General features: G+C 32.6%; 3 protein-coding genes across 6 annotated transcripts; 2 read left to right on the top strand and 1 right to left on the bottom strand.

Moving 5' to 3' along the window:
* Positions 1-492: 492 nt before the first annotated feature.
* Ect3 (Ectoderm-expressed 3) lies at positions 493-9,225 on the bottom strand. Of its 3 annotated transcripts, none has more exons than XM_077434383.1 (13): positions 8,772-9,225; positions 7,471-7,652; positions 7,204-7,385; positions 4,948-5,098; positions 4,535-4,598; positions 4,311-4,405; positions 4,062-4,242; positions 3,767-3,988; positions 1,849-1,967; positions 1,507-1,782; positions 1,210-1,341; positions 886-1,134; positions 493-811 (listed from the first exon to the last, which is right to left on the bottom strand). In XM_077434383.1, the coding sequence occupies exons 2-13, from the start codon at positions 7,612-7,614 to the stop codon at positions 605-607; spliced, it is 2,022 nt and encodes a 673-aa protein (XP_077290509.1). In that variant the 5' UTR covers positions 7,615-7,652; positions 8,772-9,225; the 3' UTR covers positions 493-604. The 3 variants fall into 3 exon arrangements, with proteins under 3 accessions (XP_077290509.1, XP_077290508.1, XP_077290510.1); XM_077434382.1 differs by lacking the exon at positions 8,772-9,225 and adding an exon at positions 7,827-8,601; XM_077434384.1 differs by lacking the exon at positions 8,772-9,225 and adding an exon at positions 7,926-8,077 and having other exon boundaries at positions 495-811.
* A 10,608-nt stretch (positions 9,226-19,833) lies between these two features.
* Positions 19,834-23,497, top strand: LOC143914240 (uncharacterized). The gene is made up of 8 exons (XM_077434380.1): positions 19,834-21,183; positions 21,273-21,503; positions 21,573-21,826; positions 21,930-22,139; positions 22,222-22,399; positions 22,473-22,620; positions 22,724-22,913; positions 22,997-23,497. The coding sequence occupies exons 1-8, from the start codon at positions 20,259-20,261 to the stop codon at positions 23,345-23,347; spliced, it is 2,487 nt and encodes an 828-aa protein (XP_077290506.1). The 5' UTR covers positions 19,834-20,258; the 3' UTR covers positions 23,348-23,497.
* Positions 23,498-24,855: 1,358 nt separating this feature from the next.
* Positions 24,856-26,322, top strand: LOC143913981 (uncharacterized). 2 transcript variants are annotated; one of them, XM_077434034.1, is made up of 5 exons: positions 24,856-25,084; positions 25,201-25,367; positions 25,459-25,596; positions 25,693-25,936; positions 26,063-26,322. In XM_077434034.1, the coding sequence occupies exons 2-5, from the start codon at positions 25,252-25,254 to the stop codon at positions 26,180-26,182; spliced, it is 618 nt and encodes a 205-aa protein (XP_077290160.1). In that variant the 5' UTR covers positions 24,856-25,084; positions 25,201-25,251; the 3' UTR covers positions 26,183-26,322. The 2 variants fall into 2 exon arrangements, with proteins under 2 accessions (XP_077290160.1, XP_077290161.1); XM_077434035.1 differs by having other exon boundaries at positions 24,856-25,080; positions 26,063-26,313.
* The last annotated feature ends 4 nt before the right edge of the window (positions 26,323-26,326 follow it).

Raw genomic sequence — 26,326 nt, 5'->3', positions numbered from 1 at the left:
GAGACAGGAAGCGGAATATGTACGTGCGTAAGAAGTATGACAAGGAATATAGTGAAGAGATTGAAATGGCAATGGATAGGCCACGTGGCTAGAAGAATGTACGAAAGGCAGGGACATCATTTCAGCTTCTTCTTGGGAGGGGCAGGCAAAAATTGGTCAAATTGCATTTTTTACAGTTTAAATATTTGAAATATTAGAATTTTTCAAAATCCAAATATTTGTACATATATGTCAAATTCGATAAATCAAATCTAAATTGAAATTGCTAGTTTTGCTTAACGGCAAACAGTACTACCTTTGAAGAACGAATTTCTGTAAATTTGAGTGATAGTATCCTATAATACATAAAATGAGTACGGTTGAGAGGATTTTCATGATTAATATTGATGTATCATTTTTTATTTGGTCATTGAAGTGTTTGGCAATTATGAAGTTATTTTTATGAGCGGGATGGGATGACTGGAGTAAATATGTAAAAAAAGAAACAAAATAATTATAAATAATAAATAATACAAGATCTTGCAAAAGATTGAAAGACAATGTCTCATTTTGAATTTTTATTTTTATTTATACGTAAAAAATATCTCTAAAAAATCACATTTAATCAACCCATATATTTTTTGTGTCCTAAATTCGGATTGTCAATAAATTCAATAGAGAAATTTTTCGGCGCGGATTGCATCTCCAATATAATTAAAGTGTTGTTTAAGGGGTAAGGGTTAAAATATACACCAGGTACGTAAAGAGTAACTTGGGGACCTTCTCCGGGCCAGTATCTGCCCAAATTTATATCGTTTAACCAGACGAAACCCTAAAAAAATTGTAAATTAAAGGAAAATAATGAAAAAATATCAGGAAGAAAGGTAAACAAGCACACTATCTCACCTTGCCCCAACCAGATACGTCTAAATAAGTATCTAAAGGTGGACCTTCATTTATTGTAAAAACTTTACTATACATAATAGGTCCATCTCTAAGAAGGCCCTCAATCACAGCACTTTCAATATATGCTTTTTGCTGGTTAGTTTGCTGTATTAAGTCTGACACAGCTGATTCCACTGTTTCCAGAGCAAAGCTTGTCATCCTCCAATTGATTATTTTATTCTTATTTAATAGTACATCTCCTCTTATCCCCTATAAGTATAGGGGAAAAAACTTATAATTTAATAAACTATTAGAAAATAAAGCAAAAATCTGATGAATTAATACCTTAAAATCTTCTGCCAATCCATAGTTAACTCTTCCTTGATTTTCCACCAGGATCTGAAGATGATTTCCTTGTGCAACCATTATTGGTAATGAAAATATGCTTCTAGTTCTGCTTAACACTCCTACTAAAGCCTGAACAAAATAATGAGAGGTTTAAAATTAAACGCCAAAGACCAGTTCACTGGAGGCAATGAACTTCTCTTTGGAACAAGCATTGCGACATGCATCGGTCAATCGATTGCGCTGTTTCGAAAACATATTTTTAAATAAGAAGTGCATGAATCAAAATAAATGTACCCCATCGACGTAAACAATTGCCCTGTCTCGAAGATCTGCAACAATTATCGACGATGGATCGGGCCTGTTTGAGGGAATTGTCGTTTCGTATAAAACTAATCCAGAGTTCTGTCCCAGGCCTTCCATAGTTTTGGTATTAAATGCCACTAATACTTTGGTACTTAAACGATCTCTGCCATCGGGACCTAGCAATGCTAGAATTGGATTCATGAGCATCACTCCGTAAGCACCTTTGGGTTTCACAGCAGGAATTGGAATGTCTGGCAACGGCATGTACTACAAACAAGCGTTGGTTATTATGGGAATAAACTAAGAACCATTTATGTCAACACTTTAGCTTACCTTGCCTATTGTGGTCCTGATGGCCATAAACTTTGGCGTTGGATCTCCAGCTTCTGTCATGGGTGCATCATAATCGTATGACGTTATGTCGGGGACGTACGCTGGAGAGAGGTTTGCTCCTAATAAATATACAACATGTGTATTTGTAATAGCCGTTTACCATATTTATTGTATAAGACATACAAAGCCCAACACCAGTAACAAATTTATTACCATTTATTACGCCGACTCACTTAAAAAAAGTTATATACTTATATACATACAAGCATATATAAATGTGCATACAATGTGTAAGGACATTTCCAGGTACATAAAAACAGAATCATAAATCATGTTATGTATATGAATAGTTGAATTTTATATGTATGTACTTAGAAAACAACTTTATATTACTTGTTAAAAGGAAAAGCCTTCAAATTGACGCCATTTTCAACTTCAACTGATTAGTAGAAGTAGGACCGAAAGCGTGCCATTTATTGTTCAATTGTTGTAAATCCTTTGTAAAAAAGGTTTGGCAAACCTATCACAATGCATTTACAACATTTGAACAATAAACAGCCCCCTCGGGGTCCGGGCTTTACTGATTAGGCCTATTCGAATGCATTTTCCATCCCTTTTATTAGGATTTCAGGTCTTGTAAGTATCCTATCTAATGTCAGTAATGATGCGGAAATGCGCCAGCACAGAAAAAAATGCGATCCTTTTGTCAATTTCTATTGTTGACCTTTTTTTTGCTCTCTAGAGAGCAATAGAAATTGACAAGAGGATCCCATTTTTTTCTGTGCTGGCGCATTTCCACGCCGATGTCTGGTAATCATAATAATAATCACAGTTTTTGATGGGCAGGAATGTCACTGAACTAACATAGTGAAGCTAATAAAAAGCTTATAAAAATACAAATAGACAGAACGAAGATATTGTAATGTGAGAACATTATGGGGATTAGCCGCCGCCTAAAGTGCATTCGGGGGCTAACAGTGGAGACCCCCGAATTGGCCTAGCGGGACTCAGTAGAATTCCTAGAACCCTGAAAGCGTGAGATTCACTTAAAACTATACGTGCCTAGACAATGTAGAAACAAACGAATCGGGGAAGCCATAGTGAGCAACCTGCCCGTTATAAGGAGGTACTTAGGCCTTCTCAATTCATTCTAGAACGAGCGCTGGCTGCGCATGGACCACCTGAATCATCCAATAAATGCTGTGAAGCGACTTTGGCCTTTCATTTAAATCCTGCAACCCACCCCTACGCAACAATATAATTACTGTATCTCAGATCTTCATACATTAGGTATTGGTGAATCACTCTCGTCGTAAAAACGAGCACTACGTTCGTTAGTAATTCAATACTCACAAACGTAATTAAATAAAAAAAATGCGAAGTCACAGTTTGAGTAGCTCGATTTGTTAAAGATTTCAACTCTGGCCGAATAGCCACGATTCCACGACTCCATAGCCCTGGAAAGACATAGTACAGCCTCTTTTCTTTTTGAAATTGAATACCACAATTTTTTAGTTCGAAAGAGTTGAACTGTTTTATCAGAGGAAATATAAAATTAGTAATAGGGTAATACAATCGGTATCTATGTACATAACAACATACATAGAAGCACGTTTTACATTGTTGTAATTTCGACACGGTTTACATATTATAACTTTATAGAAGGTAGAACAGCAGCAATTTGAGAAACCTTGATCTGTGAATGGCTGGGATGGATATACCATTACACTTTACAATGTACATACATTTGTATGTACTTCAAAACACATTATTTGATTAGGAGCAGACCGCTCGGCAACGCATTACCGTTTGCTTACCAACCGCAAGCTACATACATATCATCATTCGTTTTTCCGCTGAGAAGACTTTCAAATTAAGCCTGCAAGTCTCAAATTGGAAAAGTTAAAATTGTAAATACCAGCGGTGAATGCGAAGTTGGTGCCTCCATGGAACATATAAAAGTTGAAGCTGGCATTGTAAGCGAACATCTTCTCCATAGTTTCAACTACCTTGCTAGAAGAAACGGAGATCGCATTTTCACCCCAGTGGGTCAACCATCCTGGGTAGAATTCTGAGTTGACCAGAGGTCCTCGAGGACTGAACTTCCTCATGGCCTCCCAAGCAGCCGTCAGGTTTGTGCCTAAAGTTTTAAATATAAACTTGCGTTTTATAATTTTTTTGATTCAATTTCATTGTGAAATTCTATTAGGAACCTGTTCCAAAGTCCACAGTGGCGTAAGCTCCAGGCGTTGAACCGCAAGATAGTGCATTAACACTGTAACCATCTGTAGTGAAGAGAAGAGCGTCACCTCTGACCCAATTTTCCGTGAGTTCAGCGAGCCAAGACATATAAACTTTGTCACAAGCTGCATAGCTTCCATACTCGTTCTCCACCTAAACGCACAATTTTAAATTTAATAACATAATATAAATAAAATAGATCATTGGAATAATCCAGATACCTGAACCATGATGATAGGTCCACCGTTTGAGTACAGGAGTGATTGAATTTTGGGCATCAACTGTGCGTACCATCCACGAACTTCACTCTCATAATCTTAAAAGTAATATTTTAAAATAAATTTTAAAATTTTATATTTGTATATCAAAATCCAAGAAAATATTTCAAACTGCGCGTCAATGTCAATTAAATCATTATATGTGTACTATTTAATATAATTTTTACCTGGATCATTTGTGCGTAATTTAATATTTGGATATCTCGTGAGAAGCCAATATGGAAAACCACCCTAAAAAGTATAATGAAGTTATATATGTATAATATAAAGACCAGATATGATCAAATCTTTTAACTGCATTTGTAAAATCATCACGGTGCGTTTACATCAAGCCTTGAACCTTGAATGCAAGTGATATACTGCTTATTTCAGTTTCTTCTTGTTGCCAAAAAAACAACCACAAACAAATTCGCATCCAATTTTCATATTTTTTATTTAGTATAAAAGTATGATTAAATCACTGGTACAGTGTAAGTACAGTACAGTAGCGGTCTGCAGGCCATAGTTTGGAACCCTTTACTTAAATCTTCAATTTTGATATTGATTCTTAACAGATTACTAAAAATAAATGCATTTATACCATATCTCTCTCTGCACAAATGTAAGGACCCGGTCTTAAAATTACGTAGAGGTCCTCTTCTTGAGCTGTTTCTATGAATTTTACTAAATCTTTATCGCCAGTCCATTTGTATTGTCTGTATTCCGGTTCGTGAAAACTCCACTCTACATATCTGAAAGAGGAGCAATATATGTATGTAATTATGTAAACATACATACATACTAATATGCTATGCGAAAGTGAAGTATTTTTCGCTATAAATTTGCTAAATTTTACATATATGTTATTAAATAGGCAACAATTTAAACAGTAAGTTTTTTTTTCAATAAGTGGTCAGTAACTTTTACGAAAATTTTGTGTGATAGTGTGCTCAGTACCAGTGTTTTCAAAAAACCACCGGAAAAAATGCCGGTTTTCTGATTTTTTACAAATGAAAAACCGGTTAGCCGGAAGTTTTAAATTTTTATATTGCAAAAAAATTATAAATATAATACATCATGCAAAAAAAATAATTGCTTATAAAAATAGATATAATAGAAATCACTTATGTACCTATGGATTTTTTCTCTTTTCTTATTGACATAAATCAATAGTTGAAAAAAATGACCTGCATAAACGAGTAGTTCTTTTCAAAAATGTATAATCTTTGAATGAAACCCTTATAAATTATTTTTTATTCAGGGGTCTCCGTTTCGACTTGTTGTTTGGATCGACAATAAATTGTTCGAAGACCAGTGAACCACAAATCGATAAAATAATAAAATAAATAAATAAATTTCCGATTATAATAATGTAATTGGAAATTATATATGTAGTTCATATATTTTTTTATGAATAGCATTAATATTTAGGTATCTTGAATTTCTAGTTAAGCAGTTCTAAGTTCAGTTTAAGTATCTGGGTGTAGTTTAGAAAATTTAGCTTGGAGCCGCGGGCCGGATTCAAGGTAAATCCGACGTCGAATTAAATGAGTTCGGGGGCCGTATGTTAGAGAACTCTGGTATTATTTACGCTGACCATACGTCCTTTATTTAAGAGGACAGTCCTTTGATTTTTGTTGGTTTCTTTTCGTTTATGAAATATGATTGTTTAAAAAAATGCGCAATTTTTCAATTTTTTGCCTTTTACAGTCATTAACTCAAAATCCAGCAATGTAATGCCAAAAATGAGTATTTAAATCAATAGTCAGATGTTTTTCCTATTGATTGTGTTTTTTCAATGATTTAAAATACTTATAATTGATTTTCTAGCGAATTTAAAAAATCGAAAATATACTTTTTACAAGCCTTTCATATACATATTTGACGTCGCTCATTGATTTGACAACATATGAATATTATATCCTACATTCTTCCGATAGTTTTGAAACTTTGTCATTTTGCGCAGTTTGGTCATTTTTGAGCTTATTTCACTAAATTTTTTTTTTTACCACGTTTATAAAGATTGGTTTTATATTACTATTTTTTTTATCTAATCGTACTAATTGGTTTTATATTACTATTTTTTTTATCTAAACGCAATAAATTTCAGTAATGTACAATAAATATAATTGCTTAAAATTCGAAATTTTGTGTGCTAATATTTTATAATAAATGTTATAAACTTATACAGCATTTTTTTTTAAGGTATTAAACAATTCTTTACGTGTCCTCTATTTTCTCCAAAAAAATATGGTGACTATAAGATACGATATATGTATAATATATTGTATTTTTCGTCGTAAGAATATTTTACTTCTCGTTTGAATCGCCCCTCGAGCCTTTGCGTCCTTAGCAAAATATCCTTTTGCCGTGGCCTTGTTTAAGTTATAGTTATTAAATATTTTATTGGTTAATAACCTGGTCATTGCCCGTTACTAAATCTCAAAGCAACCGCCAAGTACTGTCCCTTTTTTGTTGTTCAAAGCAATATACGCATATTACCTAAGAAAGTCTAGATATGCTCGTTTTTTCATTTCACAATTCACAATTGTTAGCTTTGAGAAAAAAAACTTAAAAAGTCGGTTTTCGCTGTTTTGAAAAATATCCAAAAAGCCGGTTTTTCGGTTTCGGTTTTAGCCCTAACTCAGTACACTACATTTTATCACTTTCATCAATTGTATCTACTCGTAGATAGTAGTTCAGATAAAAGTGAACAGTTAGTAAATCGCTTATTGTTTTGAATATTTTTTAACAAACAGATAATAGTTCAGCAGTCAGTGACCGATAACATAACTGATCATCTATTTACCGAACAAATAAATACAAGCTTTATAAATATCGTTATTAAAAAACTCACGTCGTAACAGCATTTAGTCCAGCAGCCCTCATGGCTCTCAACTTTTCTTTCCAATATTGGTGGGGACTTCTAAAATAATGCAATGAACCGGCGACAAATTGAAAAGGTTCATTGTTCATGAGGAAAATATCTCTCTCATAATCTATTTCAAACTTTCTTTCGCGGACAGAATTGGGGCCGATCTGTAAATATGCACATGTATTTTCTAATCCTGTTTCCGTGCAATTTATCTAAAATTTGGATCGTTTTTTAAGAAGATTTATGTACCTGAAGTGCTGAAACATCACTTGAATTACCGGTGTCCTGATTGATAATCTGCACTGATAGACGTTCTACAGAAGAAATAGAACAGTGCACTTCTATTACAGTCAACAGCGCCAACACCAAACAAGTTAACTTTCTTGAATTCATTTTCTCACTGCTTTCATCAATCGATCATAATGTATTTACTGAAATCACAAATAAAATGCCTATCGATAAAAATAGCCAAATGTAAAATGGGCAAATTAAATTTGTTCGACGAGACATTGTAGATATAATATTTGTGTTTTATTGTAAAATCGTCGATAAATTATGCTGAAACACACTTGCGTGACTGACTTATGATAAGTATATGTACCTACCTATTTGTATTCTAGATTGTATTCTTATTTTATTTCAACAGCAATTTGACTTTCCCGGATGTTCAACGTTTATTAGCATACATATGCACTTATACATACACAGTTTTGATATCGTTCCAGTTTTCAAAACAAGTTTTCAATGAAAATATTTCAAATACGCCCTCAGTAAACGCACTTTTGAATTTTTTCTGATAAATAAATAGAATAGATCGGTCGAAACGTGAGTATTCTTGCGATACCGAAATAGTACTGAAAGTAATGTAATTTATCATTCGCCGCGGGTCAGAAACATGAACCGTGCTGTCGATTAGTACTGGGTCTGAATTTAAATTCAGGGAAGTTTGCAGTGAAGTAAGTGAACCAGTGGGTCATGTAAAAGCGATCGGCTATACATATTTCCAATGATGAATTTATTCAGAAGATATACATCTAAGCTCAATACTTATTGTGATTTAAATTGTTGATCCAGTTTTATTAGAGTCATACGTATCAGTATTCGATATCAAATTGGGCAGTTAACTCTGTGTGACAGTTTTAATTGAAAAATTAGACCGAGAATGTCTTGTCTAAAAATACCACCGAGTACTATTTTAGTTGCCCTATTCGAATGCTGAACCTCTGACCTGAGGTTATAAATTAGATTAAATCAAATTTGAATGAATGTATTTATATTATTATAAATACAACAATATGCTGTATAAATATTTGCATGAAACGTTGTTGACCTTTGTTTCATTGTGATTTTTTTATACTTTTTGGAGTGCCATTCAAATCACTAAAAAATATTCATACATGAAAAAAACAATTGAATTATCAACTTAATTGAACATTTGAAACAAATGAAAATAATGTATTCAATTCAAATATTAAATTAAAACGTTTTAATTTAAACAAAAATGGACATTTTAATTTTAAGTAATTATTAAATTATATTACGATACTTACGTCTATAAATTTTTGCTGACTGGAAAGATCAGACCAATATCAATAAACCTGTGTGATGTGAGAACGCGAATTGCGACCGTTCAGAACAAAAGCTCGAACTTGTTTCCCGCTCGCAAAAACCCACCACTTATGAATATATGTCCAACGTTTCTCAAACTTTCATCAATTGTAAAGTTTTCTAGTAATTAGATAAGTAGATTATTAAAAAGAAAATATTTTAATTTGAAACGAAATTGCGTCGAAAACATTCGATCAACAGTTTTTTAAACCCTAATAAATATATTACCATTCCAATAATTACAGATACGTAGACAATATTGAGGAAAATATGATTTACAATTACTTTTATGTTGTTATTTCCAATTATTGATAGTAGTTCGTGTAAATTTTATTTTTATCTTTATTTAATTATTGTGTTTATATTCAGTGACACCAACAGAGTCTATATTCAAATGGTAAACGATTTGAGTGACGTGAGATAAATATAAAATTATATTAAGCTAGTGTTGTGCCCGATGAAATATCATCGTATGAGCTATGGCATATGGGGAAGTTATAAAATAATAAAAAAATAAAATAAATGTGTCGGTCCTGTATTCGATTCGCACGCGGTCGTATTATTTACAAGCTTCATTTCAAATACCTTTTAAATATATTTAATTTACTATTTATATTTAATTGTTTAATATGAAAAAATTTAATTTAATTAATTAAATAAATTTTCAATAAATGGCGTTAAATACTCAGAGACTTATTTCCCTAGAGGAAACATTGGTAGCAAACAGTATATATAGGAGTTTTTTGTTGATCTGTTATTATGTTCGTATTATATTCGTACGTTTTGTTGGCAATGTTTTAGCTGTGACGTACATATGTATGTATGTTGAATCGAAGCGACTATTATAGTACGGCTAGCGTTATCTTAAACATACACACATACACACAGAATAGCGTTATTATATATACATATATTATATAATTAAACGCATATGTAAAACAACGTGAAAAATATGTATGCATAGAATTTTTTATTATACTTTAATCAGAATTATTGTTACTGAAATTAATTCAACCGTTCGTTAGTTAGATTATTCACCATTATAGTTATTCGACGAGTACTTTTTCATACATACATATATGACCACATGATAGTAGTATATTCATTTTTCACATTTCCTTTCCTCGTCAGAAATCAAAGTCAATATATTTTACTTGTATTGTGGGCGAAACCGCTATAAATCAAAGCATGACCTATAAATGCATGTCAGAAATAGAAAATGCGTTGAAACTATCATATATTAAGTAAACGCATTCTATAACATGTACAGTGGGATGAAAATAAATAATAAGAAAGTTAACTGAAGCAATAAAATATCGAAGACGGTAATTCTAAAACATGACTTGAATATGGTTAAAGGTTCGTTTATATTATCCAGCACTGCGCGGTAACAACTCGGAACAACACAGCATAGCAATGCACGAAAAATAATAGCTCTGTTCATACTATACAGCACCGTTCGTTTTCGAAACTTTCGACATGCTCGTTTTGAACGAGTGCAAGGCAAAATTGGCGTACATATACATTACAGGCAGAACAGTTTCGCTTGCGTCTTATTGTCGAGTCAATATTGACACAGTATGCCAGTTCTCAAAATATTCATCTGCATATTTCAACACTTTCGTTAGTTCGGGGACAATCGCTACTATAACGTCACGTTATGCGTGAATATTTTCTCGACGGTCAAAAAAGACGATTCTGCTTGATACGTTTCAGTGACATGACGGCTGTATAATATGAATACATAAATAGTGTCGGTTGCTGCTGTTGCGGTACGTCACATACACGTTACGGAACATGCACATGAACGTGTCCATCCGGCTGTTTACGTACAGTTGCTGGCTTGAGCTGTGCTGGTATGTATAAACGAACTTTGATTAGTCGAATATTGATATATTATATATTTATATATAGCGTGCGTTTTGGGTCTATTTTCCAGGAAGCAAGGCAAACTACAAAGTTACAGAGCATAAAAAAGGTTCATCATAAAAATGAACAAAGCACGACGAACAATGAACAATGAACGGTGCAAAGTTGCTCCGCTCTTAAATTACATATATGTATGTATGTGTAGGTACATATGTATAAGTTTAAATATGACTGTTGCTTATGTATGTAATTATATCATATCATATGATATGATATCATTTACATATTTTCCTTAATTTTGTATTGAATAAATAGGTTTAAAAATTTGCTTATTTCAATTTTGATTAATTAAAAATATCGATTTTTTTATTAATTTCATAATTCCCAAATTGAACAACTTATATTTTAATAAAAACTTTAAGAAACTCCCGACCAAAATTTAACATTACACCTTATCTTTTGATACTTTATATATACATACATAAACACATAGATAAGTTTACCATCAATCAAATAGTCAGATTATAATCAGTGTTTATTATGACTGTTTTAAGAAATTGCATTATAATATTTCATAATCCGTATCCCGAGATACATTACTTGAAATAATAAGCGCCTAAATAATATTTAAATTCGAAATATGGATTTGATTGTGCATAATAATATTCTTTCAACTTGATAGCTGTCGTGTGTTCCTTGCCAAAATTTGAACATATATATTTAAAAAAGTTTCGTTGACTTTCATTAGATGTCATGAGTAAAAAAGAACTACAAATTCAAATAAAAAATGTAATCTAATATATAATTTCGAAAGAGACTTTGTATGTATGTTTGTTTGTTTGGGTCGTAGAAACCGTGACGGTCAATTTAATAAAAAAAAAACAAATGAATAATCAAATAAATTTAAATAAAATTAATATTTACTATTAGATTGGCAATGCTTAAGCGGTTTATATTACAAATACCGAGCGAAGCCGGGTAAAAACACTAGTAATTTATATTACCGACATCCATATATATGTACATACACACATTCATAATTCACCTATACTTTTAATTCGACCACTTTCCTGTTTAGGATAAGATATGAAATTTGATAAGATACCAGAAATTTGATGCCAAAAGAACAACAATATTTATAAACAGAAGATTATTAAACATCGTCCTCAAAATTATACGATTATCCACACGGAGGTGCAAACGTTCATTGGGGCAAAATACAAAATCCAAAATACATGCATGGTCAATGCAACCCAGTGACCCAAAAGAAATACAGAAATGTGCATATGCGCCGTAGAAATTCGTAATGGTTCATAAAATTCATAAATTTTCACTGGAATTACATTACACGAGAAATTTCATTTTTTTTATGCATGTTTACGTACATATGTACATGAGTAGGTAAAACTAATTACCTGTGGCTATTGAAAAACGATATTTGTCCAATATAATCGATGACTGTTTGATGTCACATTTTTTATATTGAATACGTACATATTTATGTATATTCAATACTTGAATAATTTGGATGTAAATTCAATTATTTTCGACGATTTCAACTTTTGGATCGATTGGTAAATATGTTAATCATGATAATAAACAATTAATTAACAGAATCAAATATATTTTTATTTTACGATTACATTGATTTTAATCAATTTATCGCAAAATAACATTCCATCACGCGATACAATTTGATATAGCAACAACATTGTTGCTACTTCTATAGTTATATAACCTAATTAAGTATTACTTTATCTACATATGTATGTACGGAGTAACAGATCTTGCGAAAATTCCAACTCAAGATTTTGACTGATTTGAACTTAGAATCGATCACAGATCTGTTGTCATGGAGTATTTTTATTTCGATATCTGAAATTGAGTATGTACATATGTACATATTAAAATGATATTTCATCATATTGACAATAAAGTTTGAGTAATATTAAATATGAATATGGGATTTGAAATGTTTATTATATTAATCTGTAAATATTTTGTTACATACACACTTGTTTTTAAAGTTTATATAATTAAACCGACCAAAGTGTGGTATATAGTATTTTACGGTAGCCATAAATACCGAAATAAAGTTATAGGGTACATTAAATACACTATTCGACAAATGACAACTTTTTTTTGGTTCAGAGACGAGATATGACTTTTCATATAGATTCACGAATCTGGTAATGAAAAATGTTGATTGGCTCGAGATTCGGAGATATATGTACATATGTATGTGTTTTTTAAATCGCGTGATTTTTCTATATCTTGGTGTTGTTCGGTGGATGTCTCAAAATCTGTAAATTTTGTATTCAAAATGAATATTGGAATCGGGTATTTTATCTTTCATTTGTAATACTTTTCAACTTTCAAATATCTCTAAATAGTCGTCCAGTTCAAATCAAAAGTCAAAAGTACGTATTTTCACTTGGGATTTTTTCCCACTGTTAATACTATTTTATATTGAGTATTTTCTATTTAAACCGTTTATTGGGATAGTGTTGTGGCCACACAATTTTTTGTTTTCGCTTAAAAGGGTTAATTGGAAGTGTGCTGAATTTTAAATCGGTAAAATTGCGAGATAAAACCTCGTACTAGTATTTACTCGTATTTACATGAATCTGAATTGAATTATTAGGGATAATATATTAAATTGTCTTTATATGAGAACTGTAACGCGACGTTCTCCCATCGTCCCATAGGGCAACACTCGCCTTTTATTTCGAGTGGCCACCCAGGGAAAAGCCTTGTAGGCGCGCGCGCATGTAGCGCGCGCTCTCTCACCCGCGATCTCCCGTCGAAGAAAGATCTCTCCTGTGCACGTCTCCAGGGGGAGACGGGGCCCAGAGATCCATCACCATCCGTGCTGAAGAACCGCCGCGAGGTCGAATGTAGCATCACTCCCTCGCCTGAGTTCCAGCACAACGTCCCCTGCATTCCTCACGCCGTTTCCGGAGAAACCTCAGCCGTGAGAGAACCGACCAGAGGACCGCAGAGCCTCTCTACAGCCAGCCGTCATCCGGGAAGGACCTCCCCATCCAGCATCTCCGCCGAGCGTCTTCAGAGACGCCCAGAGATCGCCATCTTGTGTCCACACGAGGCAGTACGGAGTTTGTCTCCTGCCTCCCCCCTCCCGCTGATGTGACCCGACCAGCGGTGCTTCCACGAGCAGACGAGACCGCAGAGCCAGTTTCCCGAGCCAGGAAGCTGTTATCAACGCAGACGACTTGCAGTCAGGAACCTGCCCGACTATATACTTATTTATATAACTATCCCAAGGTTAGTCCACGTTTCTACATAACTCAACTCTTGGAAGAATAACTACGTATAACGCCCTCTGCATAAAGACGCGCGTAAATCCGTTCATTACAGAACTAAATAAAATTCCAGTAGGAAAAATTATATTTCGGCTATTCTTGTGGATTAATAACAGAAATTCTATTAATAACTGGCTATTTACGATCTGCCATTTTACGGCTGTTATATATAATACAAATTGTATTATTTGTAATAATAATATATACATAGTAATTATCTTATGAAAGTTCATAATGTTTATAACTCAATTTAATTTATAAAAAACTATTTTTTGGCATAATATAATATTATATGTATATATTTACATTTTCTTTTTTCGATATAAAAAATTTAAACTTAAAAAAAATCATAATTTTTTAAAACCGGTGAAAGCCGGCTAACCGGCTTTTTATTTGTAAAAAAACCGAAAACCGGCTTTTTCTTTCGGGCTGTGTTTTGGAACTCCTGCCAAATAAACCTTTTAACAAGAAAAAAATTTTTTTAGGGGCCGAGAATTAATTCTTTCAGATTTAGGGGGCTGTGACATGAAAATAATTGGAAGCATTGCAATAGAGCATGTACGTTTTGCCTTCCTGCAGCGGGTGGACTATAGTGAAAACATTAATTTTATCGTTAATGGATTCTTGTATCATGTATACACATACATACATATATTAAAAAAATTGAATAATTGTCCGAACCGTTATGTATACCTACATGCTAAAACTTGGTGCAATGTTTCAAATACATTAATTTACGTGCACATCCGTTGACACTGATGAATGTAGATACATATTTATGTATATTGTACAGCTTTCATTGAACAAAGTTCGTGGCTAATTTGAACTTCGTATTCAATTCAAAAATTGCATCTGAAATGACATACTTCAAATCCGGAATGCACAATACAATGATAGTTATACTAAGGTATACAATTTTAATTTCACATCAAGTAAATTTATTTTTAACAACCGAAGATCACCGCCTATGTAAATGATAACAAAATGGAACGATCGCATTAAATTGGACCGTGAGATCATTTTTCAAGCTTTTCAATCAATGAATGATTTAACAACGATTATATTCTATTACCTAAACAAAGAAATTAGTGCTTAAACCGTTTGATAGTATTTTTTGGAGACTCAATATACCGACAACATTTTGGGAATTGAGAAACATTTATGAAATAGTAGTGATATTTCTAATAAAATTTATTCATTTTTTTTTATACAGTTTATTCATCACGAACCAATGGTAATAATAGCAATGTTGTAAAGCGATTTCCCATTTCATATACTTGGCGTTTGGGGTGGCAGGCAAAATTTTGGTCAAATTGGTCAAATTGATGACCAAAATATACTTGCTTCGAAATAATAAAATCTTTTTTTTTTTCAAAGCACGTAGCAGCGATTATTTTATTAGTTACTAAGCTAGCCAAAAGTAACATAAGAAATAAACGTAGCATTCATAGATCCATAGTATCTCATTAATCATTAAATTCACGCTATTCCTAAATTTAGGGGGGGCGAGTGCCCCCCCATGCCCCCCAAATTACGTCCCTGAAAAAATTGCACGTGTTTAATGCACGTGCAGATTAACAGTGGGAATACCATCATTGACTTTCACTTAATGTAAATCTTCTTACAATTGTATTTTCGGTTCCGTTAATCCTACGAAGGGAAGTCATAAACAAATTACCGTTTCAGTTTTAAATAAAATGAGGTGGACCTTTATAACAATTCGCTCCACAGGTTGAACAATTTATAAGAATTTTACCCAAGGCATACCATTTAACAAAACAAAATATAACCTTTTTTTACATAGCTTTATTGCAGCGATTCTATTTCTGGCCTAGTCTGTGATACTCAAAAGTAACATAACATAACAATCATATTATTTTATTAATCGTTAAATTCTTACTGTTTTCTAAATTCACACTATTCCAAAACTAAGGCATGGCAACCGCCATGGCATGCCCCCCCCCCCCCCCCCCCAAATGACGTCCCTGCAGAGCTCTAATGTATTTGTTAAATAATTTTTTTGGATATGTATCTATGTAGGTTATACTTCATTCTAAGAAAAGACCAAAGGTCTTCAACCCAAATGTATACATATTAGTATGTTTGGCATAGTCCAAAGATTCTTGTTTTATACCCAACTGCAATCATTTGCTTCAAAGCATTATACTAAAATCCTCCTAAGCTCGCTTGATCTCCGTTACATTATTTTACAACCATTTATTTTGAACTACTTTTCATGTCACTCTAGTTTATGGAATTGTCTGCTGATTTGTTTGCATTTTTTTTTTTTTAAACAATCAGCGTTGAGTACATTATTTGTTCCTCAACTGACAATCATAGTTTTTCACTAAAACGAGTAATTTGTCATTATAATGACCGGTTTGAAAAATACTAGAAAGTATTTACAATAGCTTTATTATTATGTTCCACGCGCTGCTGCATATTTTATATGTATATCTATCTTCATATCGCGTATGACCAATTTAATATGTGTTACGTTCATTGCGGCCATTGCAGAAAAGTGCATGCGGTATATGTCTTGTTCTGTGAGTTTTTTTTTTCACATTTTAGTATTATCACTATATTTTTATATATTTTTTAATTTCCTATCTCATATCGGCTCTGGATGGGCACGAGATACACTGTTGCATTAGAAAGGCGATCAGTAACTAATTGCATATTTATTCTGAGTGGAAGCGGATGAATCTGAAATGTGACTCATAAATTGCATCCGACTATAATTTGCTGAGGTTTTAATATCCTAATTGCATCACGCAACTTCGGTTGTAGAGTAGAAAATTTAATTTAGCTTCTGTGAATACCGGAAAGTAAAGAAAAGAGGACACTCGCATGTTCGTGTGAATTATACGTACTTATTGTACATATCTATAAAGAGCGATAAGGAAAGAAATGGACAATTATTTAAAAATCATAATAATCCTTACATGTATGTAAGTAGGTAATGCTTTAAGAGTACATTATATTTAATGGATTTAATCGCAATCATCTTTAGAATAACATAATTGGTGATGTTTTATATTTTGATAAGCATAATCATTTAAAATTGTTTTATAATCGCCTACCTATTTCTCTCGTGAAACATCGTTTTTATCATAATGATCTGTAATATTAGAAAGCCAAAATGTAATGCACCTACTTATATACATCCATATATTATAGTAGCCCTCTTTTTGATGAAAAAAATATAGGTATTTTTGGTTTTTCAATAACAATTCACGTACAATAGTTGTGCCAATAGTCTTTGTTTAGGCTGTGGAGTAATCATGATGATTTTATATTTATAATAACATTATATGCCTCATGCTGCGTATTCATACGCATATTTCAAAATTTGATTATAATATTGATTTATAAGAGATTTTATCAAAAAATCATCAAACTGCACAAAACTAAATTTAAATTTTATAGAACCATATTTTGAAAGTAACACTTATTGAGCGATCTCACTTGTCAGATGACTGGTCAGAAATTACTATAATATATACATGTACTAAATTCACTTACGAATTTTTTTTTGGCGCGAAAATCCGTCAGCTGCTACATAGTACGAAATTTCAAATATGTATTTTCGGGTACAAAACATACAAAATATAGTTATGGCCTGCATTATACGAGATCATAACTATATTTTGATTTTTTCCCTTTTCATAATTATTATAATTACTGAACCATGTCTATTCTTCTTCAATGCAGCACAGATCAGTCATATACCAGTGATTAGTGCAGTGAGTTAACGGTAAGGTGGTTCATAGTCTCAACTCTGTACCTAACTGTCGTGAAACCATTAAATTTATTGTCGTCCCGGACAAATGACATACATATTTGTAATGCTAATCTTCTACAGATCGCACATCCTCTCAGCAATACGTCTCAAATGTAGGGATGGGAATAAATTGTACGTGAATGAATTACCATTCAAAGCGCTCTTTGTTTACGTCCGATTAGACAGACATGTGCTTTTTTGCTCGCAGATTAAGAGCATGGAAATACATGATTTTTGTTTTGTTTTTACTAATTTTATTATGTTTGACCCACTGCTAAATAGCGCAATAACCGCGTGCAAGTATCGTTACGCTCGTTCGCACATAAGTGCATCATGCACAGATGTGCAATGAATGCGATCGGCCATAATTGCATCGTTCGAATAGTTTGAAAATTCGTCGACGATGACTGCATTTACTCGAAATATTACATTAATCGACGTTCCTATGTAGACTGATGACCGAAGTATATGTACATATGTATATATGGACAAAAGTAGAGGTTCGTCGAAGGTGCCATAACCATAATATAATGGTATAAGTTTATAACTAAGAATGGCGAACAGCTTTTGCCCAAAAAAATGGGCTCACTCTTGTCAACTTTTTTTTTGCTCTCTAGCTTTGTAGGACAATAGCAATTGACAGTAGTTAATCCTTTTTCTTAGAAAATGGAAACTCCACCGCCGAAGACTATTTATAATATAGCTTTGAACAGAGTGGTCATGGGTTCAAATCCCACTGGTTTCTGCTGCCCAGACCTTGGATTTGTGACTCTAGGTCGATCGTTTCCTATTAAAGTTTGCCAATTTATCTGATTTTCATTGAAACGGTTCGAACAAATCGGTAACTTTACCCATTTCTCATCCAAATCTCGAGTTATCAGCAATCTCGAATTTCGCTGTCTGACCATTAATTTATCTGTGAATGCTAATTGATATGTATTTACTGAATTTCGGTGAATTGTTTAAAAATGTTGCAAATTTACAAATTTGACCATATATGTCTGCTTGGTTGTTTATTGATATGTATTTATTTTGTACAATACTTGTATCAAATGTACAATGTTTCTGGCCAGGAAAGCGCATAGGGGTGACCTGTTAAGCCTTCCTGGTATAGATTAAAAATAAAATAAATATAAATATATGTATGTTAGATAACAGAATTTTGCACACATAAATTCTTAAAAATATGATATTTATTTATTGAAAAATCAACAGATGCACAAAAATAAAGAATAAATGTAACAAAATATCATTACTTGTAATTTGAAAGGACAGAGAGGAATGAGTATATAGAACTTACAAATGTACATATGTATGTACATAGTTACTAGATTTCGTTTTGTTGATTCTTTGCGTACTGCGAAATTTTTGGAAAAATTCACAAAACAACCAATCTGATCAATGAGAATATTGATGTCAAAAGACGAAGGCATAAAATGGCATACATATAAATATGTACATATGTATGCCAAACTATGTATATATTTGGTTAAAAAGTTGCATATTTTATTATAATTAGGTTATTACATTATGGCCAATTAAAATAAGTGTGAATAATTATATGTATATATAGAAAGTTCGAAATATTTTTCAAATGTATCCATTATTTGAAATGACATTTTGGATTTAGGCATGGTTTTAATGGGTCTACCTCACGAGCCCGAAAACGCAAATATCAAAAGGCAAAGATCGAAAATCGAAAGATCAAAAAAAAGGGTGCATGGTAAACGGTACATACTCACTAAATTTGCGCGAGCAGGATACAAGAGGAACAGGCTTTTCCTCCCGTATTAATGTGCGCGCGCAGAATACGGGAGGAAAAGCCTGTTCCTCTTGTTCCTGTTGTATCCTGCTAGCGCAAATTAAGTGAGTATGTACCGTTTACCATGCATCCTTTTTTTTGATCTTTCGACTTAAGATCTTTCGATTTTCGATCTTTGCCTTCCGATATTTGCGTTTTCGGGCGTTTCACATTCGGGCCCGTCACGGAGACCGGGTTTTAATATACGCCCTTGTTTATTATAAAAGTGAAATTGGTAATTTATTGTAAAAAAAATGACCAGTGACAGATTTCAGACATTTAAAACAGTGAACTGATTTAAGTTGAACAAAATTGGGTCGATTTATACGACGACTATTATACTGCTTCTGAAATGGTATCTAAATTATTAAATGTAGTACTAACATTGATTCATCGTTCAAGGTACAAATTTTAGTATTCATCCGACCGTATTATGTTAATGGGTAAAATTTAAAATCGAAATGTGAGCGCTGGTGCAGAAAATACCTTCTTTCTGGTGGGGTCGCAAGAGATGGTCGTCGAAGAAGTGGCGTCCTCCAGTTCCGCACTGACCGTGAACGTGAACACTTCTTCACCGATGCACTTGAATATCGCGGAAAATGCTAAACCACTGTAGAGAAACGCGTACAAAAAGTGCTTCAAATTGACTAATATGGTTTTCAAGTTATCCGTCTTCTTTTTGCTCATCGTCTTCTTGGCAGATTCCATCCCGGCGGCAGCGAAAAGCAATGAATCTTTCTTGCAGATGTTGTTTAACGCCAAATCAACAACTTCATCATCAACTTCTTCGATCTTATACTACAATCCAACCACGAGAAGATTTCACTTCAATAACCACGTTGAGGAATTCACACCAAGAAGCAAAAAGAAATCGAGGGGAACGATGACCTTCATCGATGTTATTATTGATTTCTTTACCGGGGGATTTTTTTCCGATTTCCTTCCAAGTGATCGAAAGCCGCCAAAAATAAGTAAAAATGAAAAAGCAACAAGACCCCATCGAGAAGAAGACTACAACGAACCTATAGATACCTACTTCGACAGTGTCGATGATTTATTTGGCAATACAGACAGCAGTGAAGAATCTTCTGAGGATACGTCTTCGTCGTGGTTTAGCTGGTTTCGTACTAAAGAAACGACTAGCGAAAATCCAATGCCGACCGTCGTTGAAAGTACAAGTTTTGAAGACGAAATTATGACTGAAAAACCACCACTCGATGAAGTTACCGCAATTACTAATACAACGCAAGAATTGATAATAGAAAAAACGACGCTCAAACCAAACACAAGTACTATAACAAGTGCTCTACAACGGCCAACGACCATGTCGTATTCGCAGTTCATGAATAAAAATAAGAATAAAAGTGGCAGAAAAACAACAACTACCACTCCAGTGCCAATTCGAATACAACACAGAAGACCAAATAATGTGTCCAGACAAAATATTACGAAAAGTAATAAAGATTGCAATGAAAAAAAACCTAGCAGTTGGTTTCCTCAAATGTTTGGCATTACAAATTCCATAGATCCAATAACACCAAATTCAATTGTAGAAACAACTACAAAAGCTCCAGAAGGTAAACTATACTAACTTCTATACATACTAGACACTTTATCAAAAAATCTAAATTTCAAGCTATTCAATGTGCGACATTAATACTTTTAGGGTGGTTCAGTTTTTTGACAAATTTAGATAAGGATGATGAAAGTGAGACTACTGAATCATCTCTTGGTTGGTTCAACAATTTATTCAATTCAGCAAGTTCCACAAAATCTTCTACTACGCCTACACCTATTACTTTTCCTACATCAACAGTTTCTGCCGATACCAATTGGTTTGATTCATTTTTGAATGTCGAAGAAGATGACGCTGCATATTCATTACAAAATAAAACTGGTAAGTAAACAATAAAAAAATTTGCTATTTTTATTTGGGTAACTTACCTACATCAAAATGTTTTTTTAGAACCCTCTAAAAGAGGAAAGCGTAAAACATATCACGGATTTCAACTGTTGAGAATTCGACCAAATAATATCGGCAAAGTAAAGAAATTGAAAAGTCTTCGAGAAGATACACAAGGTTCAGGATTGATGTGGTGGTCGAGTCCAACCCTAAATAGATCGGCAGATTTATTAGTTCCTCAAGATTTAATAGCTGATGTTAGAGATCACTTGAATGGAGAAGATATTGAATATGATGTTATGATTTGGGATTTGCAGGTTATTTATTGTATTTAATCTTACCCTGGATTGTTAATATATTCATATTAAACTTTTAATGTAATTATGTATATTGAACTAAGAATGTATTCATAATTTATAGAAAGCAATTGCTTATGAAAATCCAAAGCTATCTAAAACTCAACGTTTGGAACTTGAAAGTACTCGAGGACATCCATTAACTTGGAGACGGTATCATCGATATGCCGATATGTTGAGATATATGGAATATTTGTCACTAAAATATCCTGAAATGGTGGAACTAATTCCTCTTGGAAGATCTTCTCAAGGGATGCCTCTCATTGTTGCCAAGGTAATTATACAGTATTCATTATTGCCAAGATTTGATTCTACAGTAAATTTTTATAATAAACAATAAACAATATATTTTTCAGGCATTTCTAAAAAAAAATGAAACTGAAAATACTAAAGGACCTAAAAAGAAATGGAAATTGAGGTCAAAAATGAAACCCGCTATTTGGATTGATGGAGGCACACATGCAAGAGAGTGGATATCTCCAGCGGTGGCTACTTGGATTCTACATAGTTTAATCGAAGGAGAGCACGGAGACGGTAACAAATTTCATATTTTTTTATAAATTTAAAGCTTACATATCGAAAATGATTCTAATTGAAATATTTTTAGGTGAAAATTTAGAAATGTTACAAATTGCAGACTGGTACATAATGCCAGTTGTGAATCCGGATGGTTACGAACATACACACACAAGAGACCGTTTATGGAGAAAGACTCGTTCAAAACTTGCAAATAGCGATACATACTTCAATGGATGGTATTGATATATCCATGAATTAAATCATGAAATTATTATACATACATATACATATGTAATACTTGCGTTTTTTGAGTTTAATTCAAAAATGGAAATGTTATAGGTTTCCTTGGAACTGGGGAAATACAGAATGCATGGGGGTAGATCTAAATAGAAATTGGGATTATCATTGGGGAGAAAAGGGATCGTCCAATGATCCGTGTAACGATTACTATGCAGGACCTTTTCCATTTTCAGAACCAGAAACAAAGGCTGTATCAGAGTTTTTAATGGAAAACAAAGATCAAATGAAAGTGCGTATATAATATACATAAGTATATGTAAGTAATTTGTATGTAGATATATCTTTATGTACACATATTTATGTTTTATGTAGGTCTTTTTGTCGCTGCACTCTTACTCACAAATTTGGTTGATGCCATCTAGTCATTCAAGGGATTCCTTTGCCGATCAATCTGAAATGTTAGAAATGGGAAAGTTAGCTCTAAAAGCATTATCAGAATCGTCTGGTAGTAAATATGAAATTGGTTCGATGACAGAATTTCTTCAACCAATCACAGGAACTGCTCATGATTGGGCAAAAGGCAGAGCTGGAATAAAATACTCATATGCTATAAAACTTAGAGATTCGAATGGTCCTCATGGATACCTCTTACCGGGATCACAAATTACTCCAACTGCTAAAGAGACATGGGAAGCAATAAAAGCCATTGCCGATAACATTTAAAAACGTGTAATTTTACTGTCAATGTCCATGTATATAATGTACAAATAGTTTTAACATTAAAATTGTATTAATTTACATGCTAAATTATGAATAGCAATAATATATGTAATATATGCATTTGTTTTATTACAATATTGAACCACCAATTGCAAAAAAACATGAATTCATTATTTTTATGTGATTAAATTAATATACATACGGCCATTTTCATTAATAGCTTATCTTGTATGCTGTAAAAGGTTGTTACTATTATATTAAACCATTAAACTACTATAAAATCTATTAATCTATCAAATTTAGGATAGATTGAACAATTTTTATTTTCCAATGATTGATCTTAATGTGTGAAAGATATTTGGAAAGCAATATTAATATTTGGAGAAGATAATCCAATGTTAAAAGATCCCATATATGATAATAATAGTCAAAGTTGCAGTATTAATATGTTTTACCAGGGTCCAGTTTCAATTCAAACTTTAAATTTTACATTAGAACTGTGTAAATCGGATTATATGTATTTATTTTGTTTGTGTCCAAAGAACTGTGTGCAAAGAATGTTGTGAAAGAAAGAAGTCGAAAGATCGAAAAGAATGTATGCATGGTAAACGGTACTATGTATATATAATATATATCAGTGGCATGCGGTGAAATTATCTCTCTTTTTGTCATACAGCCTTGCTTAATGTGCGCGGGCAGGATACGGGAGGAAAAGTCTGTTCTTCTTGTTCCTACGGGGGGAGAGAGATTTTACCACACGCCACTGATATATATACTACCCGCTTTTCATATGTATTCATTGTAAATGAACATTTTAGATTTTTCGACTTTTCGATGCGGTGACGGTCACCGCTACTACATATACATATGTACTTGAAACAGTTTTTGGAATAAAATAGGTACTATTTTAAAATACTATGTAAAATTGGTATTAATTTCATTTATTCTTGGCTTACAAACGTAATAAACGGAGAATGATAATAATTTATAAGTTATAAATTTTGGTACCAAAGGCCCATTTCGAGGCCCCTAATATTCGGGGGTCCCAAGCGCGCGTTTATTTTTCAATGTATGATAAACCACTGCTATGGTTTTAAGTATAATTATCTCTCTTTTTGTCGTACAGCCTTGTTTAATATGCGCTGGCAGATACGGGAGGAAAAGTCTGTTTTTCTTGTTCCTCTTGTATCCTGCGCGCTTATTTTCGATGTATGATAAACCGCTGCTATGGTTTTAAGTTAAAACCATGGAATAATAAGAATGCTGAATCCCTATTTTACCGTGAAGATCAAAGATCTGTTAGTGTTACATCTTGTTTTTTTTTAGACATGCGTTCCACATGCAACAAAAAATATTTTGTCATTATTATTATTTGAAATGAATTAAAAATCTATGACGAATTTTCAAATCGACAGATAAATATCACTTTAAAGTTAATCATTACATAAGTCTCCAATTTCTTGTTTTCTTTCTAATTTCCATACATCTACATAAGTTTAATTTTTCGATTCATAGTGGGTCTCAATTTATTGACTTAAGGCCACATTGTTTGACAGCTATTTGAGCGCTTATACGCGTTGACAGTTTATATTTTCCTGTTTTGTTGAAAAAAACCCTCCATAAAACAGATATCAAGTTGCAACGTATAACTAAATATGTGTTAATAATATATTATAATTGAAAACTGTGGTACATGGATTAGACAATTTTATTTGTTACAAAAATATACCAGGAGTGTAGGTATTTATTCAAAACATTACTGATGTATTCTACATAAATATGTTAATTTCATTTCGTATTGACTGCGGTGTTTATGAAATTATCATAATTAAGGGGTTCATTAAATTTATTTTCAGCATATTTCATTGGAAGATTAACTTGAATTGTTTCACATTAGCGTCATAAATATGGAGAGCTTAGGTTATTATAGTAATCCGAAATCATTCGCTACTGATGGATTTACACCAGCCGTAGCTGCACTACTAACTGCAGTTGATGCAGAAAACTCGGTATCAATTTTTATGTATGTACATGCATATAATGCTACTTTATATAATATTCATTTAATATGTTCTGAAGATTTAATTGTGTCCATCTATCGTCATGTTTTTCAGAGAGCATAATATTGGTATAAAAGATATATCTGAACTGTCCGAAATCGATTTGATTGTAATGGGTGTGGATTCACTTAAAACTAGAGAAGACATACTTAAAGCAGCTAAGCAATTACCTCTTAATACACAATATTCCGAGTAATACTATTTCGTTTTTAATCGATTTGATTTTGTTAAAATTTTTAAACATGTATGTCAGTATATTTAATGTGTTTTATTACTTCTTTTTTTAAGCGTGAGCGATCCTAAATATTTAACAGCGGAGAATATTTCTGATATTTTGACTGAAAACGAAAAACATTTACACAGAATATGTTCAAGTCTTTCAGCAAATATAATACTGTTAAAGCGAACTACATGTGAGGACGAAATTATTTGTCGGCCCAGCACTTATGCGACTGATGCAATTTTAAAATCAATCGATACAATGGAAACCCTTTGTTTTGATATTGGAAATGAATTAAAAACCCTTAAAAATGTAAATATGTACATATTAGAAACATGATTAATTCTACTTATTATAGTGCGAATATTTCGAACTTATAAAATAAATTTATTTTACGTCTTAAGTTAAGTCTTTACAATAATTGATATTATTTTACAGAAAAATTCGGCGAAAAGAAGGAAAACTCAAAAGAAATCTGTTTTGGTTGCTGTGGGGAGCATTGCCGCTGTAGTGCTATCCATTTGTTTTGCAATGTCATTAAAACATGTACATCAATAAATTGGTATCTCCTATTATGTATATTATATCTTTGATTTTTATGAATAAATATTTTATATATGAATTTGTAAAATGCCTACATATGCATGCATTTATTTTAATAAAAAGAGATTTGTAGAGTTGTTGAGTTGAACCTGTTGTAAC

Source organism: Arctopsyche grandis, chromosome 7 (assembly GCF_051622035.1).
Source record: "Arctopsyche grandis isolate Sample6627 chromosome 7, ASM5162203v2, whole genome shotgun sequence".
In the NCBI taxonomy this organism is placed as follows: Eukaryota; Metazoa; Arthropoda; class Insecta; order Trichoptera; family Hydropsychidae; genus Arctopsyche; species Arctopsyche grandis.
Note: the sequence above shows the minus strand (reverse complement) of the source record. Positions and strands in the feature narration are given on the sequence as shown.

Bases quoted from the DNA above. Each gene is read 5' to 3' on its own strand.
- Ect3 (XM_077434383.1), bottom strand. From the start codon at position 7,614: ATGAATTCAAGAAAGTTAACTTGTTTGGTGTTGGCGCTGTTGACTGTA. The intron at 4,599-4,947 runs GTATAAATGCAT...TATACTTTTTAG, and splicing joins TTTGTGCAGAGAGAGATATG to GGTGGTTTTCCATATTGGCT. The intron at 4,243-4,310 runs GTATCTGGATTA...TTGTGCGTTTAG, and splicing joins GACCTATCATCATGGTTCAG to GTGGAGAACGAGTATGGAAG.
- LOC143914240 (XM_077434380.1), top strand. From the start codon at position 20,259: ATGGTTTTCAAGTTATCCGTCTTCTTTTTGCTCATCGTCTTCTTGGCA. The intron at 21,827-21,929 runs GTTATTTATTGT...CATAATTTATAG, and splicing joins TTATGATTTGGGATTTGCAG to AAAGCAATTGCTTATGAAAA. The intron at 22,621-22,723 runs GTATTGATATAT...GAAATGTTATAG, and splicing joins GATACATACTTCAATGGATG to GTTTCCTTGGAACTGGGGAA.
- LOC143913981 (XM_077434034.1), top strand. From the start codon at position 25,252: ATGGAGAGCTTAGGTTATTATAGTAATCCGAAATCATTCGCTACTGAT. The intron at 25,597-25,692 runs GTAATACTATTT...TCTTTTTTTAAG, and splicing joins CTTAATACACAATATTCCGA to CGTGAGCGATCCTAAATATT. The intron at 25,937-26,062 runs GTAAATATGTAC...ATTATTTTACAG, and splicing joins AATTAAAAACCCTTAAAAAT to AAAAATTCGGCGAAAAGAAG.